At 43.2% G+C, this 18,922-nt stretch overlaps 1 protein-coding gene across 3 annotated transcripts in view; it reads left to right on the top strand.

Moving 5' to 3' along the window:
• Positions 1–18,922, top strand: part of LOC127624258 (myelin transcription factor 1-like protein) — a 100,978-nt gene that overhangs the window by 38,273 nt on the left and 43,783 nt on the right. For all 3 annotated transcript variants that reach the window (XM_052098994.1, XM_052098997.1, XM_052098996.1), the window contains exon 5: positions 3,403–3,465. In XM_052098994.1, the coding sequence (XP_051954954.1) occupies positions 3,403–3,465 (63 nt within the window). The remainder of the gene's footprint in view (positions 1–3,402; positions 3,466–18,922) is intronic.

Consider the following 18,922-nt stretch of genomic DNA (forward strand, 5'->3'; position numbering starts at 1 on the left):
AGGAATCATTCACTTTTAAAGTCAAAATTAAATTGCAATTGCAACACATTTTACTTTTGCAATGTGTCATATTTCCAACTGAAACAGGATATATAACCAGTAGAAATGTAGGGTGAGGATTAGGGTGGATAAAAATATAGATTTTCTGATGCATTGCAATCTTTGATCCCGATTTTTATTATTTGAATCCCGAGATCAATGTGAGTAAATCATTCGCATATGCGACCAAAATGTGTGCTCTGTAAGTCAAATGTCAGTGAATAGCCACTGGCTGGTAAGATTTTCAGTTTCCACTCGACAATGATTGAGTAATGTATTGGCGAAGAGGTCCAGCAACAAGATTCTTTCGTTGCATTTTGAGAGTTAAAGTTTGGTTTAAATCGTTCCTTGGCCCCATTTACACCTGGTATTAAGATGCGTTTTGGGTGATCCGATCACATGTGGTCAGCGCTAAATTCAGTTCTAAACGGGGTCTAAAAGGTTTTGTGATCGGATCACAAACTCCACAACTGAAGGAAATCAAAAACGCATGTGACTACACTGCATTTGAGGCGTAAACGCTAATCCATACTGAATGTGTCCTGGACAGCAGCAAAGCACTACTCCTCACCTGTCAATCAACCGCCGCACTGAAACAAGACTTTAAACTTTCCCGATTACAATTGGCTTTAAAAGGAAATATCCATCCGAAAGCAGATATATACACAAGCATGAAAACTCAATATATTAATATACAGGGACACTTATAAGAAGCATGAACATCTGAAGCTCCTTTAATACAGGTTATCCACTAAAATAACAGATAATTCTGCTCGAAATGTTGTGATTAAAGTTTAACTTTAAGTTTAACAATTTCAATGCATATTTATTGATAAATTGCACCGAATTTGTACATATTTAAAAATCTAAAATGTGACCAAAATGAAGGAAAGCTAATAATAAAATAACATTTGTAAAATTAACTTTCCATAATGTACCAGAGAGAATTAGATTCATAATCAAAATGAAAATTATCACAGAAATATACCCAGATTAATCAGAATCTAATCAAATCAGAATACATTTAATTGAGAGAATCAGGAAATCTAAATCAATAACCAGCCATAGTGGGAACTGTTGTTTTTTTATTTTATTTTTTTTACTGTGATTGAAATCTTGTATTTTATAGAACAAGTCACATGTTAACTAAAAGAGATAATAATATTAACTAATAATAAAAACTGTACTTGGTTAAAGTGGTTTTCTCGTAGATGCTATATCATCTTTCCATTTCTGCCTTTAAAGACATAAACAGCTGTATGACGCAATACAAATTTTCACTCCAGGTGGCATCAAAGTATAATTTTGCTAATTGCTATAATTTGATGTGATTTATCCAACTACAGGCAGAGCCTATAAATAGAACTTTAAAAAAAAAAAATCTTCAGTAAGAACATAAGATTCTATCAATTAGCTTTAGTGATTATCCCTGTGCTCTTAATGAAATCATGCATCATTATGAGAGTGAATGGCCTGTTTATCCTCTTGGGTGGTGAGCCATCTCTGCCCATCACTTTTTCCCCAGCATATCTTTCCCTTAAGCACAATTTACAGGCATCATAAATGGCAGCATTTTCCTCATTAAGAATGGTTTAACACCTACGCTGCTATTAAAAAAAGGCTCTTTTTATATTGTGTGGCTATGTGTCCAATTACAATGACAGCGACAAGGACACTGGGGTGTGTGACTGTGGGAGTGTGGTGTGACCAGCTTTTCCAGAGGCAACTCTCTACCATGTTGTCTTTATTATGGTATCAGACCAAGTAGATATGTCAGATTCTCTTGATTCTCTCTCTCTCTCCTTTCCAATCATCGGGGCAATCTGCTTCATCAGCAGGTCCAGGCCTATAGCTGCAGGCATCTTTGACACCAGTTAAACTCACTGATGGGTCACTAGCTTGAAGACACTGATCCCCAGCCAAAATCAACTAGGGGAGATGCAATTTTTGAGCGAGGCTAGTCATGTTGCCACTCAGTTTCTTGCTCTTTTAATACTATTACTGTTGTACCAATAGTACTATTGCATACAATTTTGACCTTAATATAGCTTTATTTTAAAAACACAATTTATTACAATCTCAAGATGTAGAATGTGACTGTTAATCAAGTGCTTAAAATGTTTTCCCCAAAAATAAAAATTATGTCATTATTTACTCAATCTCATGTTGTTCCAAACCCATATTACTTTATATATTCTGTGGGACACCAATGGTGAATTGTGAAGAATATCCTCTTTTTCATATAATGAAATTAAATGAGGACTGTGTTTGTCCAGTCCTGAAGCTCCTAAAGGCATCAGAAAATATCATAAATGTGGTCTATTTTACTAGTGCGCAATATTTCATGTCTTATGAAGTCATACAATAGCTTTGTGTGATGAACAGTCCTAAAAAGATGTTATTTACAGACTATTATGATGTTTTTGCATTCTATTTGAATCTTGAAAGTTTCAGTCCCCATACATTGTAATTGCATAGAAAGAATGACCAGCAGTCCTGAGAAATTCTCAGTCCTGAGAATTTCTCCTTTGGAAATGACATTAGATTGAGTAAATAATGACAGAATTTTAATTTGGGATGAACTGTTACTTTAGGAAATACTTTATGCAGTTAGTGAGTATGCAACTAGTTAGTACAATTTGTTAGGTTTGTGTGAAATGGATAGTTCACCAAAAATTTTAATTCTGTAATTATTTAGTTACCCTAATGTTGCTCCAAACCCGTATGACTTACAGGGTTTATTTGCCTTCTAATGACAAGCACATAAAGGGCAAACAAAAAAATACACCATAAAACCACAGTAAAAGTAATCAATACGAGTCATGCACTATATTCCAAGTCTTCTGGAAAAAACCTTACAAAGACCTTGTTAAAATTCACATTTTGTTTCACAGAAGAAAGTCATACATGTTTGGAACAACAAAATTATGTAAATTATGACATAATTTAAATTTTTGGACGAACTATCCTTTTAGCACATAACCACCAGTTAGTAGTTAAATTAGTTACATCCTAATTATTAGAATTTGTTTGCTGGTCTGACCCTGTGTTCATGGAGGGCATAAGTTCTAAACTTGGAAGTGTTCCCTCATGGCTTTTAACTGGATGCACACCTAAATGGAGCAAACACAGAGAGAGAGAGCAATATGCAATATGAAATATGAAATATGGAGCTTGGTGAGTCATCAGCCTGGAGGACATTGGGAGCTCTCTAAATCTCTAATGAAGGCTGATGTGGCAAGGTTCAAACATAGTCAGCAAGAAAGAGCGTATATGTGTGTGTCTATGTGCGTGTGTGTGTCTGTCTGCATGCATGCGTCTGTGTGACGTCAGCCTTGTATTAATTATTCCTCTTGTCTGCAGCTGTCCCACATCAGGGTGTGATGGTAGTGGACATGTCAGTGGCAAATACGCTAGACACAGGAGGTAAGAACTGTCTCACTTATACTCTTTGAAACTGTACCCACCCATGTGAATGTGCCCCAAATTTTATTGCTTAGGGGGTTACTCTTTCATAGCTCATGAGACTTAATAGAGTTTTCTTGTTTGTTAAATTTGTAAATAATACGTTAAATTATGCTGTGTTCCATTCAAAGTCAGATGTGGGAGAACAGTAACTACACAAGCACGTCACATTTTTATTTGCTGAAGACACACCCATCTCTATAATTTCTGTAGGCATCACTTAAGTCCCATCATGCAAATCGATGGTATATGTACAGACATTTGCAGTACTATCATCATACATTCCGTCGGAATAGGGATTTCCTTCCCCCTTAAAAGTCCCCTTTACTGTATATCCCTTAAAATCACCATGATAACGTCTAGGTTACGGATGTAACCTCCATTCCCTGATGGAGGGAACGAGACGTTGTGTCGGAGAAGCGACACTAGGGGTCTCTCTTGAGCACCTAATATACCTCTGATCTATGAAAAAAGGCCAATGAGAAGTTGGCAGCCAGTATTTGTATACCCCACCCCCGGACATACGGGTATAAAGGCGAGGAAATACTAGAGTTCATTCAGGACTTTTCTGAGGAGCCGGAAATGGTTCTGGCCACTACAGCGGTTCGGCTCAGCGACGTGGCCGGGAAGACACAACGTCTCATTCCCTCCATCAGGGAACGGAGGTTACATCCGTAACCTAGACGTTCCCCACCTGTCGCTCTCTTCGACGTTGTGTCGGAGAAGCGACACTAGGGGTCCAATTTAAATCACGCCACGCGCTGAGCCGTATACGTGTTCTGCTGACACAGGAGCGGGCAGGTGTTCTTACGTGCCAACCGACCAGCTGTATCAGACTGCACGTACCCTTCCCCAATGCCCAAAAAAAGTCATCGGAGTCCTTCTGGTTACCCTAGACAGGGGAACAAGGCGACGCTTGCCAACCTGGGAACGGGCCAAGCCTGGGAGGTAAACTAGTGAATACATCACATGTGTTTTTAGGCGACACGTGGGAGTGGCGCGGTGGTAAATCCAGCCTCAGCAAGGGGGAGTTGCTACAGCCGGAACTGTGGGTCTGCTTCGTAAGGGGACCGTATCGCGGAGAATACACACAGGGGGAGTCTGAGTAGGAGTCCTCACCCTGTGGAGCACCTATTCCAGTACAGGGTAGACTGAGCACCCACAGTGGATTGGGTCGGCAAGTACCTCCGCTGAACTGCGGACCCATGAGGGCTAGGGAGGAATCGACCAGTGATTCAAGAAGTGGAATCTCCTGGGAAAAAAAGACGCACAATTTTACCTCAACTGAGGGAAAGGGCGCTATATGCAAGCGATTCACCCGGCCAGCCCATCAGCGTGTTACCGAGTTCTACTGGCTCGGACCTGAGAAAACACAGGATGAAACTGACTCAACCCTGAGATTGTAATATCTCGTAAAGGTGTTGGGTGTTGCCCAACCCGCTGCTCTACAAATGTCTGTCAGGGAGGTACCCCTGGCCAGTGCCCACGAGGATGCACCGCGGAGAACTGCTGGGTAAAGTCCTCGACGGTGTCGCTGAAGAGGCCGAACCGGGAGACTGGGGCATCGAGAAAGCGAACCTTGTTGGTCTCACGCATCTTGACCTGCCCGAGTGATTGCGCTGTGACCTTCGTGTCTCTAAGGGTGAGGTTGGTCGCTGAGCGCAGTTCCTGCAGCACGTCGGGATCAGCGTACAATTCTTTAAGCGCCTTAGTCTGGTGGACTTGCAGGAGGGCCATGGCGTGCAGGGCGGAAGCGGCATTTCCGGTGGCGCAGTAGGCCTTCACTGTCAGCGAGGATGTTGTCCTACAGGCCTTGGAAAGGAGTACAGGGCGGCCCCGCCAGGTGGTAGGGTTTCCGGGGCATAAGTGGAGCGCAACAGCCCTATCTACCGGGGGAATCGCCTTGTACCTGTGGGCCGCTCCGCCGTTGAGGGTAGCGAGAGCGGATGAGCGCGTGGCTTTGTGATGTCGTGTGGTGAAAGGTGCAACGTCAGCTCATCATGCACCTCAGTTGAGCCGTGAGCGCCGCCCGGACCCCAAGAACCAGTCATCCAGCCGCGATGGCTGTGGGGAGGAAGGGGGGTTCCAGTCCAAGCCCATGCTGGCGGCAGCCGGGGAAAGCATGTCGGACATCTGAGCTTCAGCCTCAGCTTGGGCATGCTGGCCCGAAAGCGGCAGCCTAAGGGAGTCATCCGCGTCAGACGCCGCGCTCTCCGATGGACGGGAGTCAACAAGCGTGCCGGGGGACAGGTGGTCCGAGGGGGGGTACCCGACGGAGCCGCAGCCGCTGCCATCCCCAGATCGCTTCCAGCGCCACTCACACTGTCCTCAATCCCGTGGGAAGAAGGTGCAATGTGGGGGGGGGGGGGGGAGGTGCGGCTGGAGTGGCTTGCTTTCGGTTGAAAGCGAGCCGCGACCGCAACATTGTCTTGGTAATGCCCTCGCAGTGAGAGCATGAACATCCACAAACACAGCCTCAGTGTGACCGATACCAAGACACACGAGACAACACCTGTGGAACAACACCGTCTGAAGCGGAGAGCACTCTACCGCATCCAGGAACTACACAAGGGCGGAAGGGCATCTTTATAAAGATGCGTCCTAAAAAGGATGTTCAACACCACTGTGTATTTTGCTCTTTTATAGAAAATCACTCTTTTAGAAGAAATCACTCTTTTAAATAACTCTCTAGAGTTTGGGTTTTCTGCACTGTCGAAGCGCCCAGGTGCAATATGCACTGCCGTGCAAAGACAAATCACAGCTGTAATGCGCCCTCAGTCCCACAGCATGCAGAGCGTCAGAGGAATACAGGAACAGGTGTGTTTTCACACGAACAGCATGCACAACCATCGGCTCCAAAGAAATTTTCTGAATGAACTCAGTATTTCCTCACCTTTATACCCATATGTCTGGGGCGGCGTATGCAAATACTGGCTGCCAACTTCTCATTGGCCTTTTTTCATAGGTCAGAGGTATATTCGGTGCTCAAGAGAGACCCCTAGTGTCACTTCTCAGACACAACGTCGAAGAGAGCGACAGAGGGGGAACAAAAGTTTTTCCAAAAAAGGCAATATTTACAATACTACTATTTATCATCTAAATAGTCACATCCTCTTACACCACGTAAAATATATATTAGGTTTTTTATCACCCTGCTGGTGGCTTGTGTAAGTGTTGACGAGAAGAGTTATGTAAATCACAAATAGGAGGTTTTTTTGTTTTGTTTTTTATTTTCATTTGTCTTCAATAAAATTTTTGTTTTGAGAAGCGAGAATGAGAAACAAAAAATAGAAAAAGGGTACAATTCTAGGTCCGTGTACTTTTGCGTCCATACATTTTTACTTCTAAAACCCAAAAATAAAAAATGCAGTTTCTTCTTTATTGGTTTTAACACTAAAGAATAGAATAAGCAGATACAAACTAATATTTTGTTGACTATTTCATTTTCTATTTAAAAGGAATTAAGAGATTGGGGGAGACTACAAAAGTTTTGTTTTCCTTCAGTGTTAACAATATATTTTATGGCTTGAAAATTTGATATGCACATGTGAAATTGTGAAATTGTCAAAATTGTCAAATTTCCCTGTCTTCTATATCCTACTGCCTTCAGCTAGAATTAGAGTTCGGATTGCTCTGTTAATTTGTCTCAATTTTCATTAAATATTGTCCCGAACAACCACTAACTGTTAACTATGCATGCCATATGTATTAGAATCTTGCTGCTTGGCACACCATGATGTGCCTAAATTTCAATGTTTAATGAAAATTTTGACAAATTTGCTAAGCAATCCCAACTCTAATTCTGGCTGATAGGATTAAGGCAGTACAGAAGACGGGGCGGGTTGAGTAATCAGATAAAGGGGTGTTCAGTGCCGCTTACATATGCATATCAAATTTTTTTAAACATTGAAAGTAAATAAATTTTTTAAACATTGAAAGAAAACGAAAATCAAGCCATTTTCCCCTTTCTCTTTATTAATTTTTAAATAGCAAATGAAATAATCAACAGAAAATTTGTTTGTATCTGCTTATTCTATTTATCAGTGTTAAAACCAATAAAGAAGAAACCGCATTTTTCGTTTTTAATTTTTTGGTTTAAAAAATTCTACTTTTTAAAAAATGTATCAATTTGTGTACGTTTGTTCCCTTTACAGAAGGCTTCACTACAATGTTGCGCTGCTAAGCACGTTTTCTTTCATCACCGGTGCATCATCACACATTTCGTCTTCAGAGCCATTCTGTTATGTGTGCTTTCACAAATCTGTCAAACTTTCTTTCCTCTGTGAGGAGTTAGATTCCGTTAGGCAGTGTGCAGTTGATACCTTTTCTCCTTTCTGTTTCCTCTGAAAAGAAAAGAAAATACAAATATATATATATATATATATATATATATATATATATATATATATATATATATATATATATATCGGTCATTTAAAAAAAAAAAAAAGAGAGAAATGACTGAGAATCAGGGCAAACGATGCGTGTCTCCCTGTCTCCGCTTTTTGCCCGAGACGGACACCCATCAGTTTTGTTTAATTTGTTTGGGGAAAGAGCATGCTGCTCTCGCGTTGTGGCAGGGCGGGTGCGAGCATTGTGATCTGCTTTCGGGCAGAGTGCTTCGCGCTCGCCTCGCTCACTTCCGGGAGTCAGCGCCCACACTTCACTCGTGGGGCTCTCGCATGGATCTGGCGGAGGAGCGGTAGACGGGTTTTTCCCTTTCACCCGCTCTCTCCACAGATCCAGCCGGTCCTTCCCGTGATCTTGAAGCGCGCTACGACGCCTCTTCAGTTCATGAGGAAGACCGCGACTCACTTGGTTCAGCGGAGCTACCCACCGCCGGGCATTCCGTGCTTGATAAACCAGCAGAGGAATTGCTCGACGTGGTTTCTCATGCTGTGGCCAAGCTTAAATTAGACTGGCCACGACAACAAGAGACCCCCAAACATTCCAAATTGGCAGATAGATTTTTGTCTGGTGGCCGGGGAAGGGAACGCCTCATCAGTCCCTTCCCTTCTTTAATGATCTCCATGACGAGCTTTCTCGTTCATGGAAGAGACCTTATACTTCCCGTGTTCACGTGCCCTCGACGTCTATATATTCGACTATCGTGGGTGCTGAGGCACGGGGGGTATTCGATGATGCCGCAGGTTGAAGAGACACTTGCGGGCTATCTCTCACCAGGCTCGGCGTCATCAATGAAAAGACCCTCACTCCCCACGAAGCCGTGCAGGACCACCTCCACGCTAGTGGGGAAGGCATATCAAGCGGCGGGTCAGGCTGGTGCTGCCCTGCACACCATGGCGGTCTTGCAGGCATACCAGGCCGATCTGCTTAAGGACCTGAGTGCAGGTTCCGCGCCCGACGAGGAAGCATTTTCTGAGCTTCATCGAGTTACGGACCTGTCTCTTTGTGCGACCAAGCAGACAGCCCGTGCTATTGGCCGGTCTATGTCCGCATTGGTCAGCACGGAGAGACATTTATGGCTCAACCTATCAGGCATCAAGGACAAAGATAAAACTTTTCTCCTTGATGCCCCAATTTCGCCGTCTGGGCTTTTCGGAGACGCTATGACAACGGTTATCTCCAGGTTCCAGAAGGCAAAAAGCCATGAGGGAGCGTTTGGGCAATTCTTCCCTCGCCGCACTCAGGGGGCGGGGCCATCGGCCACCAAGTCCCACCCCGGTGCTCTTAGAAGAGAGGCTCAAAAACAGAGCGTGGCGGGCCGTGCTCCCCCTCGCCAGGACTGGGGAAAGGATCATCGCCCCCGACAGCCTCCAAAGCAAGATCTCAGGGCAGTTATCTCAAGGAGGAAAAAACCCTGAGTGTCTTGCACTTAACCGAGTGGGGGTAGCTCCCCTTGGGACAGGGCGCGTGTTCTATTCACTACGCCCCTCCCGGTACCCTCACGAATCCTCTCCTTCCCCGCCGCCTTTGGCGTTTTAGGAAGCAGAGGTTTCTAACTAAAAGTTGGGTGTACCGCTGTTCCTGCCTTATTTCAGGACGCGGAACACCTGACACCCCTCAACAGGAAATGTTCAAATATAATACCCACCTCATAGATCCCGGCAGCGTGGAAACTTCTGCGGGATGTATTCTTTTCTGTGGGTCTTATAAGGGCTTCAGGATTTAATTCACTCGCCGTTTTTTCCGTGCTTCAACAGTATGTTCCCACTACTGTGAACCGGATTTCTTCTTATGTAAAAAGAAAAATCAATCTCCTGGTTAAAGGGGCCACGGTATGTGTTCCCCTTCCAGAGAGAGAGTTAGGCTATTACACTACTTACTTCCCGTTTCCCATGGAGGGTGAGGGGTGGCGTCTGTCTTAGATCTTAAAGCTTGAACTACCCGTGGGTGTTCAAGTCCAAGATGATGCCTGTTAAGACGGTCGTGTCTCAAGCCCTACAACTCGTTCGGCTGGTCACCATCGATCTTATGACGCACTTCTATACTTCATTTAGAAGTTCTGCCACAACATGGAAAGTTCCTGAGGTTCACTTTCGGGGGCAAAGTCTTCCAGGGTCAGGTTCTTTCTCTCAGCCTAGCCCTTTTTACCCGCACATTCACAATGCATGATGTAGCGCTGGCTCCTTGCGACTCCGGGGCATCTGCATTCTGAATTATGTAGACGACTGGCTGATCCTAGCGCAGTTACAGGAACTGGCAGTTCAGCACAGGGACATCGTCTCAGCTCATCTGTTTCTCTGGGGTTGAGGCTCAACGCCAAGAAGAGCGTCCTCTCTCCCACTCAGAACACTGTCTATCGGGGCATCGCATGGAGTTCAATCTCAATGCGGGCACAACTGTCTCCCGCTAGTATTGAGTCCATTTAGATCACCCTGAGCAAAGTCAGGCTAGGTCAAGGTTGCACTGTTATCAGTATCAATGATTTCCAGGTCTCAGGGCGAAGGCGTCCACAGTGATCCCTCTGGACCTTCTGCTCATGAGACCGTTTTTGTTGTGGCCAAAAGCCAGGGGATTTCTTCCAAGGGCCAAGACCCCTAGGCTAAATAGGGTTACGCGCCTCAGGCTTCGTTCCCTTTCTATGTGGTTCAGACCCCGGTTTTCTGCCTTGGGTCCCACTCTAGGTGCGTCTTGTTGTCGCAGGCTGCTAATGACAGACGCCTCCCTGATGGGCGGGGTAGCGACCTTAAGTGGTTGTCCAGCTTAAGGGGATAGGAGGGTCGTCAGCTCGGTTGTCACAGTCACTGTCTCGGGTTGATGGCTGTATTTCTGGCCCTGAAATACCTCCTCCTGAGGCTGCCATGTCTTGGTGCGGGTGGACAATGCAGCGGTAGCCTCTTACATAAATCATCAAGGATTCCCACGTTCTTGTCAGCTGTATTTCTGACATGTTGGGTTCTCCTTAGGGCCCAGGGCAAGCTCCTGTCACTCAGGCAGTTATATCCCTGGATGCCCGTATATGGGAGCAGATTTACGGTCCAGACAGAAAATACCAACGGGGGAGTTAAGAACTCCACCCTAAGGTAGTAGTTACCCAGAGTTCACCAGCAAGGGTTTTTGCCTCTTACTGATAGCACCGCGCCGGCTGAACAGGGCTTGGTTCTCGGAGCTAATCTCTTCCCTCGACGGCTCGCCTTTGGCGGTGCCGAACAGGAAGGATCTTCTGTCTCAGGCACAGGGCAATGTTTCATCCCTGCCCCAAATTGTGGAATCTTTCATGTTTGGCCCCTAAGGGTACCAACTGAGGGACACAGGGCTCTCTCCTGAGGTTATCGAGACCTTTTTTAAATGCCAGGCTTTTTCCACTTGGAACAAGTGTGGGTGAGATCTTAGGGCAGAAGAGGACCTCTTCGCCTCTATGAATAGCGCAATGTCTCCTCGACTTCTCCCTGAAATCACCCAGCCCCCTTGGGTCTGGACGTTAAAACACATACATGACCCAGAATGCGTCTGTATGCATTTTTTCCCCGGTTTCTCTGCTCCCGGGAGTCTTGGCAATGTTCACCAGCAAGGGTCTTGCCTCCTATTAATGGCGCTGCGCTGGCTGAACAGGATATGGTTCTCGGAGTTAATATCTCTCCTCGACGGTTCGCCTTTGGCGATTTCCGATCAGGTAGGACCTTCTTTCTCAGGCTCAGGGGGCATATTCATCCCCGGCCCGAATTGTGAAACCTTTCATGCTTGGCCCCTGTAGGGTACCAACTGAGGTTCACAGGGCTTTCTCCTGAAGTTATCGAGACCATTGCAAGTGCTAGGGCTCCCTCCCTTGGAACTTATCTGGGTAGATTTTACAGGGCAGAAGAGGACCTCTTCGCCTCTGTTGATAGCGCAATGTCACCTCTACTTCTCCCCGAGTCACCCAGTCCCCCCCCCTCGGGGGTGCTGTTCGTGGTGCCGCATACATGGCACAAATGCGCCTGCATGCGTTTCCTTCTAATAAGTTCAAATTACAGAACCAGCTAACTGCCAGTTTGCTTCAGTTCTGGATTTTCTGTGGAAAGAACTGTCAGCGGGCACTTGCCTCGCCACTGCCAGGTTCTATGTGGCCTCCACTTCGGCTTGCCACGCCTTGGTGGGCGGGGTGCCCTCTAAGAAGCATCCTTGCTAGGACCTCTTCATAGGGTAAGACCCCCCTTTTTTAAAACCTCTAGAGTCAGCGTTTGGTAGACTTCTGACTCTCAAGATGGTTTTTCATATAGCAATTACGTCTCTAAGGAGACTTGGGTAACTACAGGCTCTGTCTCTTTTGCCGGCCTGTTTTGAGTTGTCCCAGGTAGGACCAAGAGCATTCTTTGCACCCTCACCCTGACTGCCTGCCCAAGGTGCCTTTCTCGACCCTTGGCCAGTCATTCTCTAAGCCTTCTGCTCCCTGCCGTTTGTAAATGCCGGAGCAGCTAAAGACTACTCAGACTTTGTCCAGTCTGTGCCCTTCAGAATTATGTCCACCGCACTTGCTAGTGGCGTAAAGTCAGGGCAGCAGTTCTTCACTTTGAAGCCGTGACCGGGTTGTCACTTTGGGTGAGGGACCTTACTGCCCGGGCCTACTAGGCGCATGGTCAAGCTTCGCCAGTAGGTTTTAGGGCGCACTCTACCAGAGGGCTCTCCTCCTATAAAGCTTTTGCTAGAGGTCTCCCTCTGCAGAAAGTTTGTGGTGCGGCAGGTTGGTCCTCTCTGCGCACATTCATTAAACTTTTATGGTCTGGATGTTCTTGCCACTCTAGGTTCTTACGCCCTTGAGTTGACACTGAACAAGTCTGTGATGCGGAAGGCTGGTCCTCTCTGCACACATTAATCAAATTCTCTTGGTTTAGATGTTTATGCTACTCCGGGCTCTTACGCCCTTGAGTCGACATCTCAAGCTCATGTCTGAGACCTCTCGTGTTTTTGTGAGCACACCACAACCGTAGGGGTCCGGACAGCCCCAAGTGCGGCGGCGTGGGTATTGCGTTCCCCGTATCGCTTAGCAGTGCAACATTGTAGTGAAGCCTTTTGTAAAGGGAACGTCTCGGGTTACATGTGTAACCCTTGTTCCCTGAAAAAGGCGGAACGAGATGTTGCGCTGCTTTGCCGCACTGGGACGTCCCAGGACTGCTCTTCAGACGAAATATCTGATGATGCACCGGTGACGCATCTATTTATAGCCACTGCGCCAGGTGCGTCCAATGATTACATCGGCAGAGGTTATAAATTCCAGTCAATGTTCATTGACGTGTTGCATACATATTCAGCTGGTCACACTAAGACGTGTCTCCCCATAGCACTTAGCAGCGCAACATCTCGTTCCGCCTTTTTCAGGGAACAAGGGTTACACATGTAACCCGAGACGTTTTTACTTATGAAGAAAGTATTTTTGATTTCAAAACGAAAATGGAATGAAAGGAAGAAACATGGATTCTCCGACCATAAAAGTGTTCCATTGCTCGGAAGATGGAAATCACACTTGATGAGTTTCTGAATGCAACATAAGTATCAGATGTTTCTCTAAAAATTCTTCAGGGGAATTAAAAATAGACACAAATTAGACCAATTTTGAAACAGTAATAGTAGATTTATATGGATAGCAATGTTTAGATTAATTAGTCAATGTTGAGTTCAAACTGAAATCTGACTTTTTGATTGTAGTCTTTTACATCTTGGCAAATCTGAGCACAGTTTGTGACACTGTTGAGATCTCTTCTGCAACTCTAAAGTAGATGTTGGAACATTACTAGGGTTTATTTTAAAGGAGAATAATCTGAGAAGCAATATAAGCAAAAGTCTACATTTCCTTTCCTCAATTTTAATCTTGTTGCTGTCTAGAAGAAACAATTAAATATTCAACAGATCTCATTTTTGTGATTTTCTTTCCTATGGGTGCCTTTATGGCTATAGTCTTGCCAAATCTCTACTATCAGAGTACAGGAATGAAGACTCTCAGCTGCTTACAGAAAAGCTGAAGAGTAGTACAAAAATGAAGTAAATTGAATTTGAATTCAATTCCTTCCTTTGTACGTCCCTTTACCAGCAAAATGTTATGAATCTGCAGCTAAAAGATGTGAAACTGCAATGAATCAGAGCAAACATATACTAAAATGATGCATGTACTTTATTCCGGATAGTACAATTAAAGGACAGCACCCTTTTTAAGTGTTAGAATGAAGAAAAATAAGGCTCAAAAAGTTTACTTAAACTAAAAGAACAGCTATCCTAGAGTAATTAGCAGGAACCTTTGCCTTAGCATTAGCATCTTATGATTTTTACCCTAAAAACGTTCTCCAGCCAAGTGGCTTGTTAGCTTGCAACCCAACTTTACCCCTTTTGAAAGTAGCTGTTGTAGACTTAAAAACAGATGTAGGGGGGCCTGGGTAGCTCAGCATGTAAAGACGCTGACTACCACACCTGGAGTCACAAGTTTGAATCCAGGGCGTGCTGAGTGACTCCAGTCAGGCTTCCTAAGCAACCAATTGGCCCGGTTGCTAGGTTGGGTAGAGTCACGTTGGGTTAACCTCCTCGTGGTTGCTATAATGTGGTTCTCGCTCTCGGTGGGGTGTGGTGAGCTGTTCGTTGATGCTGGAGAGTATAGCGTGAGCCTCCACATGCGCTAGGTCTCCGTGGTAATGCGCTCAACAAGCCACATGATAAGATGCACAGACTGACTGTCTCAGACGTGGAGGCAACTGAGATTCATCCTCCACCACCCAGATTGAGATGAGTCGCTACGCTACTACGAGGACTTAGAGCATATTGGGAATTGAGCATGCCAAAATTGGGGTGAAAAGGGGAGAAAAATACAAAAACAAAAAACAGATGTAAACACTGCAATATTTGTTATGCTCGGACACCCAACTCTAATTAGCATGCATCAGGAAGTTGCGGAGGCTATCTGAGGATAGCTGCAGCATCATTAATATTATAATCAGCTTGTCGAGCGCCTTAGCAAGAGTGTTATTTGTTTCCTGTTTGACAACAAAGCCTTTTTGAGGACAAATTGGAAAAAGAATGCATATGGCAACATTTGACTTAAAAGCAACATGAGATAATGGATAAACTTAAACACTGATATAAGTTGAGACTTATTTTCTGCTGTCCATTACAGTGATTTTACTAAATAAGGAGTGTTATTATTAGGCACACTGTAAAGCATGGAAAATGACTGTACCACAAAGACTTGAGTGATTTTAGAAAACGGTGGTAATAGTATATACACTGATATGATATAAGACATAAATGTTCAATTAATTTCATGAATAATTATTGAAAATAAACAATTCATTCACCAGCTGCCAATTCTTGGGCTGCTTGTGGTTACCAAGCAACCTAGCAACTTTGCACATTAAAGGAATATTTTAGGCTCTATCAGAGATTATTTAGCAGAGAAGGGGCACTTCTATTCAAATGAATGTGAGGAACTGGAATGCTCAACCAAGAAGCTCTAGCGCCCAACAGTCAACAGATGTAGAAAGGAATTCCTGCCTTACAGGTTAATGAGCCGATCAGCTTTTAGATACAGACATCGCCTGTCAATCATCTCATGAATGCTCATTAGCTACTGCATTAACATTTAGTTTTTTAGTATAATCTGAGGTAAAGAAGCACAATTTATGATACAAGCATAGCCAGATTTTACTGCTGATTTGAAATATGTTCTTTGATCGTAGTCTTGACCAACCATTTTTGAGGTTTTGGTGTTCCCCCATTCAAGTAGATCATGTTTTAACAGAAGACTAAATGTAAGTGATTTTATTCATTTATAAGCTTCACATTTCTGCCTTCAAACCTTTCAAAAATAGGGCCCATTCTATTCCATTATAAGTGCCTCACTTTCACCTAAAATTTTGCTTATTTTAAAGAACAGGAGAGACTAATCAAAATAAATGTTTTGAGGTAATCAACATCATTCCTCAAATACTGCAGATTAAGTTTAACTTGTATTGAACCCGGAATATTCCTTTATTATAGAATGTGCATAATATGCTTACATGTATGCATTTGTTGTCATTTTACAATAGCTTTGAAGTCATGGCATCCAATCAGAATTTACAATCTGTATCTGTTTTAGAAAGTTTTAAATATTTAGATCTTGGTTACATTGACACAAATTTCTTTGGATCACTATTAAGGTAATAGTCTCTGATTTGACAACATTTTTCAAAGTCACTCCCTCAGACTGTTACTCTGACAACATGTATAACAGTTTCTCCTCTTGATGCTGTTTACTGTACCTCAGAGGAAAGATACAAAACAAGAAAAGAAGAACACAAAAGATTGATGGATATGTCTACTGTGTCACCCCATCAACCAAGCCCTGTGAACCACTAACCAGAATTGAATTACTGCTACAGACAAATGGTACCTCCAGCAGACCTATCGCTGAAAAGGCAGAGAGAGGGCGAGAGAGTGAAGAATTACCCCCAAATGAGAGGGTGGGGAGAGAACAGTGCTCCGACTTTGCTTTCAGAGCACACTAACGTTTGGGGGGCATTGTGGGAACATTGTGGGAATGGAAGGGTTATAATGAGGACACTGTGTTACCTGTGTAGGCTATGCAGCATCTGCCGCCCTTTACCACTCCATTAAAAAGCAATGATGACAAAACAATAACAGAGCTTGTCTCCTGCCGCATCCGTTGGGTAATATCACGGCAAAGGTTCACACCCCTAATGTATAGCCATTCTGATGGGTGTGAGAACTAATGTAACGTATACACTGGGTCATATATTTATTGTAATGGGCTCTCAGGGCAAGCACATTACTGAAAACTGTGTATATGAGAGTTTTTCACTCAGGTGAGTCAAGTTCTGTCCTCAAGGTCTTCAGCCACTTGGTCCCCTCCGGTGAGCCCTCACATTACAGAGTGAACTGACTTTTTGACTACTGTGTAACAACTATATGATGTGATGTTTTTCTACTGATCCATAAAAACATTCCAAATGACCAAGAATACATATAGTATGTTTATCCTCACAATGAGCAGCAAAGACACATTTTGAGTTCTTTAGTAAACAGAGGGATTATAGTGTTTAATTAAGACTTATCTACACACTGTAAGGGGCCATTCACACTGAACATGTTTTTTGTGTCCTTCAATCCTGTTTCCTTGTAAACTTGCGCTAGATGCAAGTCTTTGCCCGCAGTGGTCTTTCTACTTGTTTGTCATCTTGCGCAGGAGTGCTGCATTTTTTAGATTCTGTGTCAGTTTAAAAATAACCTAGAGAGACACCTAGGTTATATTCGCTGTGTTATATAATATGTTAAATTCGCTGTGCTTAAAGGTGAAGTGTGTCATTTCTGCACCATTAACGTCCCCAAATGGAATTGCAAAAATAATTATTGTATTTAAACAGGTTTTGTTAGCGCCACAGAACCATGGTATTTACATTTATTGGGAAAACCAATCTAGAATTGTTTTATTGAAAGTTGTCTTTGAACAGTTATTTCTTGTTTGAACCCATATTACTTTTTTTCTTAAGCGGAAAACATAAGTAGATTTATTCATGAATATCCCAGTCCATATCTTCAATACATTGGCAGCTGATAATGACTCACTTTAAAGCTTAAATGGATAATTCACCCAAAAATGAAAATGATCTCATCTTTTACTCACCCTCATGCCATCCCAGATGTGTATGACTTTCTTTCTTCTACTGAATACAAACAAAGCTTTTTAGAAGCATATTTCAGCTGCATAAGTCCCTACAATGCAAGTTAATGGGTACCAACATTTTGAAGATCAAAAAAGCGCATATAAACAGCATAAATGTAATCCATAAGACTCCAGTTGTTAAATCTATGTCTTCAAAAGCAATATTATAGGTGTGGGTGAAAAACAGATCAATAAACAAGTCCTTTTTTTACCCTAATTTCTCCTCCATGCCCAGTAGGGGATGTTATAGGCATGAAGAATGTGAATCACCAGAAACAAATGAAGAAGAATCGGAAAGTGAATGTGAAGATTGATAATAAAAAAAGGACTTAAATATTGATCAGTTTCTCACCCACACTTATCATATCACTTCTGAAGATATGGATTAAACCAAAAGAGTTTTATGGATTACTTTTATGCTGCCTTTATGTGCATTTGGAGCTTCAAATTTGGAGCTTCAAAAATGTACTTGCATTGTGAGGACCTTCAGAGCTGAAATATTCTTCTAGAAATCTTAGAAGTCATACACACCTGGGATGGTATGATGGTCAGTAAATAAATAGAGAACTTTCTTATTGGGATGAACTATTCCTTTAAAAAAGAACACAACATTTCATAAAAGTAGTCTATGCTACTCATGTGTCATATTCCAAGTCTTCAGCAGAAATATTGATGCCCGCTGCACATACATGAGTACATGAGAGAAGCTTGTTCACAGTGGTGTGAACACATGAGCCACTATAAATGAGCTTCTCTTATGTTCTGCATAAGAAAGGAAGTAACATGGGTTTGGAATAACATGAGGATGTGTTAATTATTAAATTATTTACATTTACGCCTTGATAGAGGAAAGTATTTTAAAGTTGAATAAATTACATCACTTCTAAATAAAAATGAAAACAGATATACACTCACAATGGTCTAATGGTGTTGCATTCATGCAAGCTGTGCATCATCTGTACCTTACAATGTTAGTACAAACATGTGTGAGGTTTCCTTTAATGTGCCATTTTCTTCTAATCTAAAAATACCCACCTCAACACCCTCTGTGATGAATGCTCTTCCTGAAAACATGTTGTCTGCTCATTCTCCATTTTAATGTAGCCCTTTTAGCAAATGCTGAGGCTTTTAATAAGAGGATGTGTCAGTACAGGTGTGACTGCTATGATTTTAACAGGGTTTAGTAATTGCTTTGTGCAGATCATGTTTAGTGCCCTCTCTCTCTCTCACACACACACTCTCTTTCTTTCTCTCCTCCTCCTCTCCATCTGTCTCTCTCTCACTCTCTCTCTCTTGTTCCACTTTCCTATTTTCTATTCCTCTCACTGCTCC

Source organism: Xyrauchen texanus, chromosome 30 (assembly GCF_025860055.1).
Source record: "Xyrauchen texanus isolate HMW12.3.18 chromosome 30, RBS_HiC_50CHRs, whole genome shotgun sequence".
Taxonomy (NCBI): Eukaryota; Metazoa; Chordata; class Actinopteri; order Cypriniformes; family Catostomidae; genus Xyrauchen; species Xyrauchen texanus.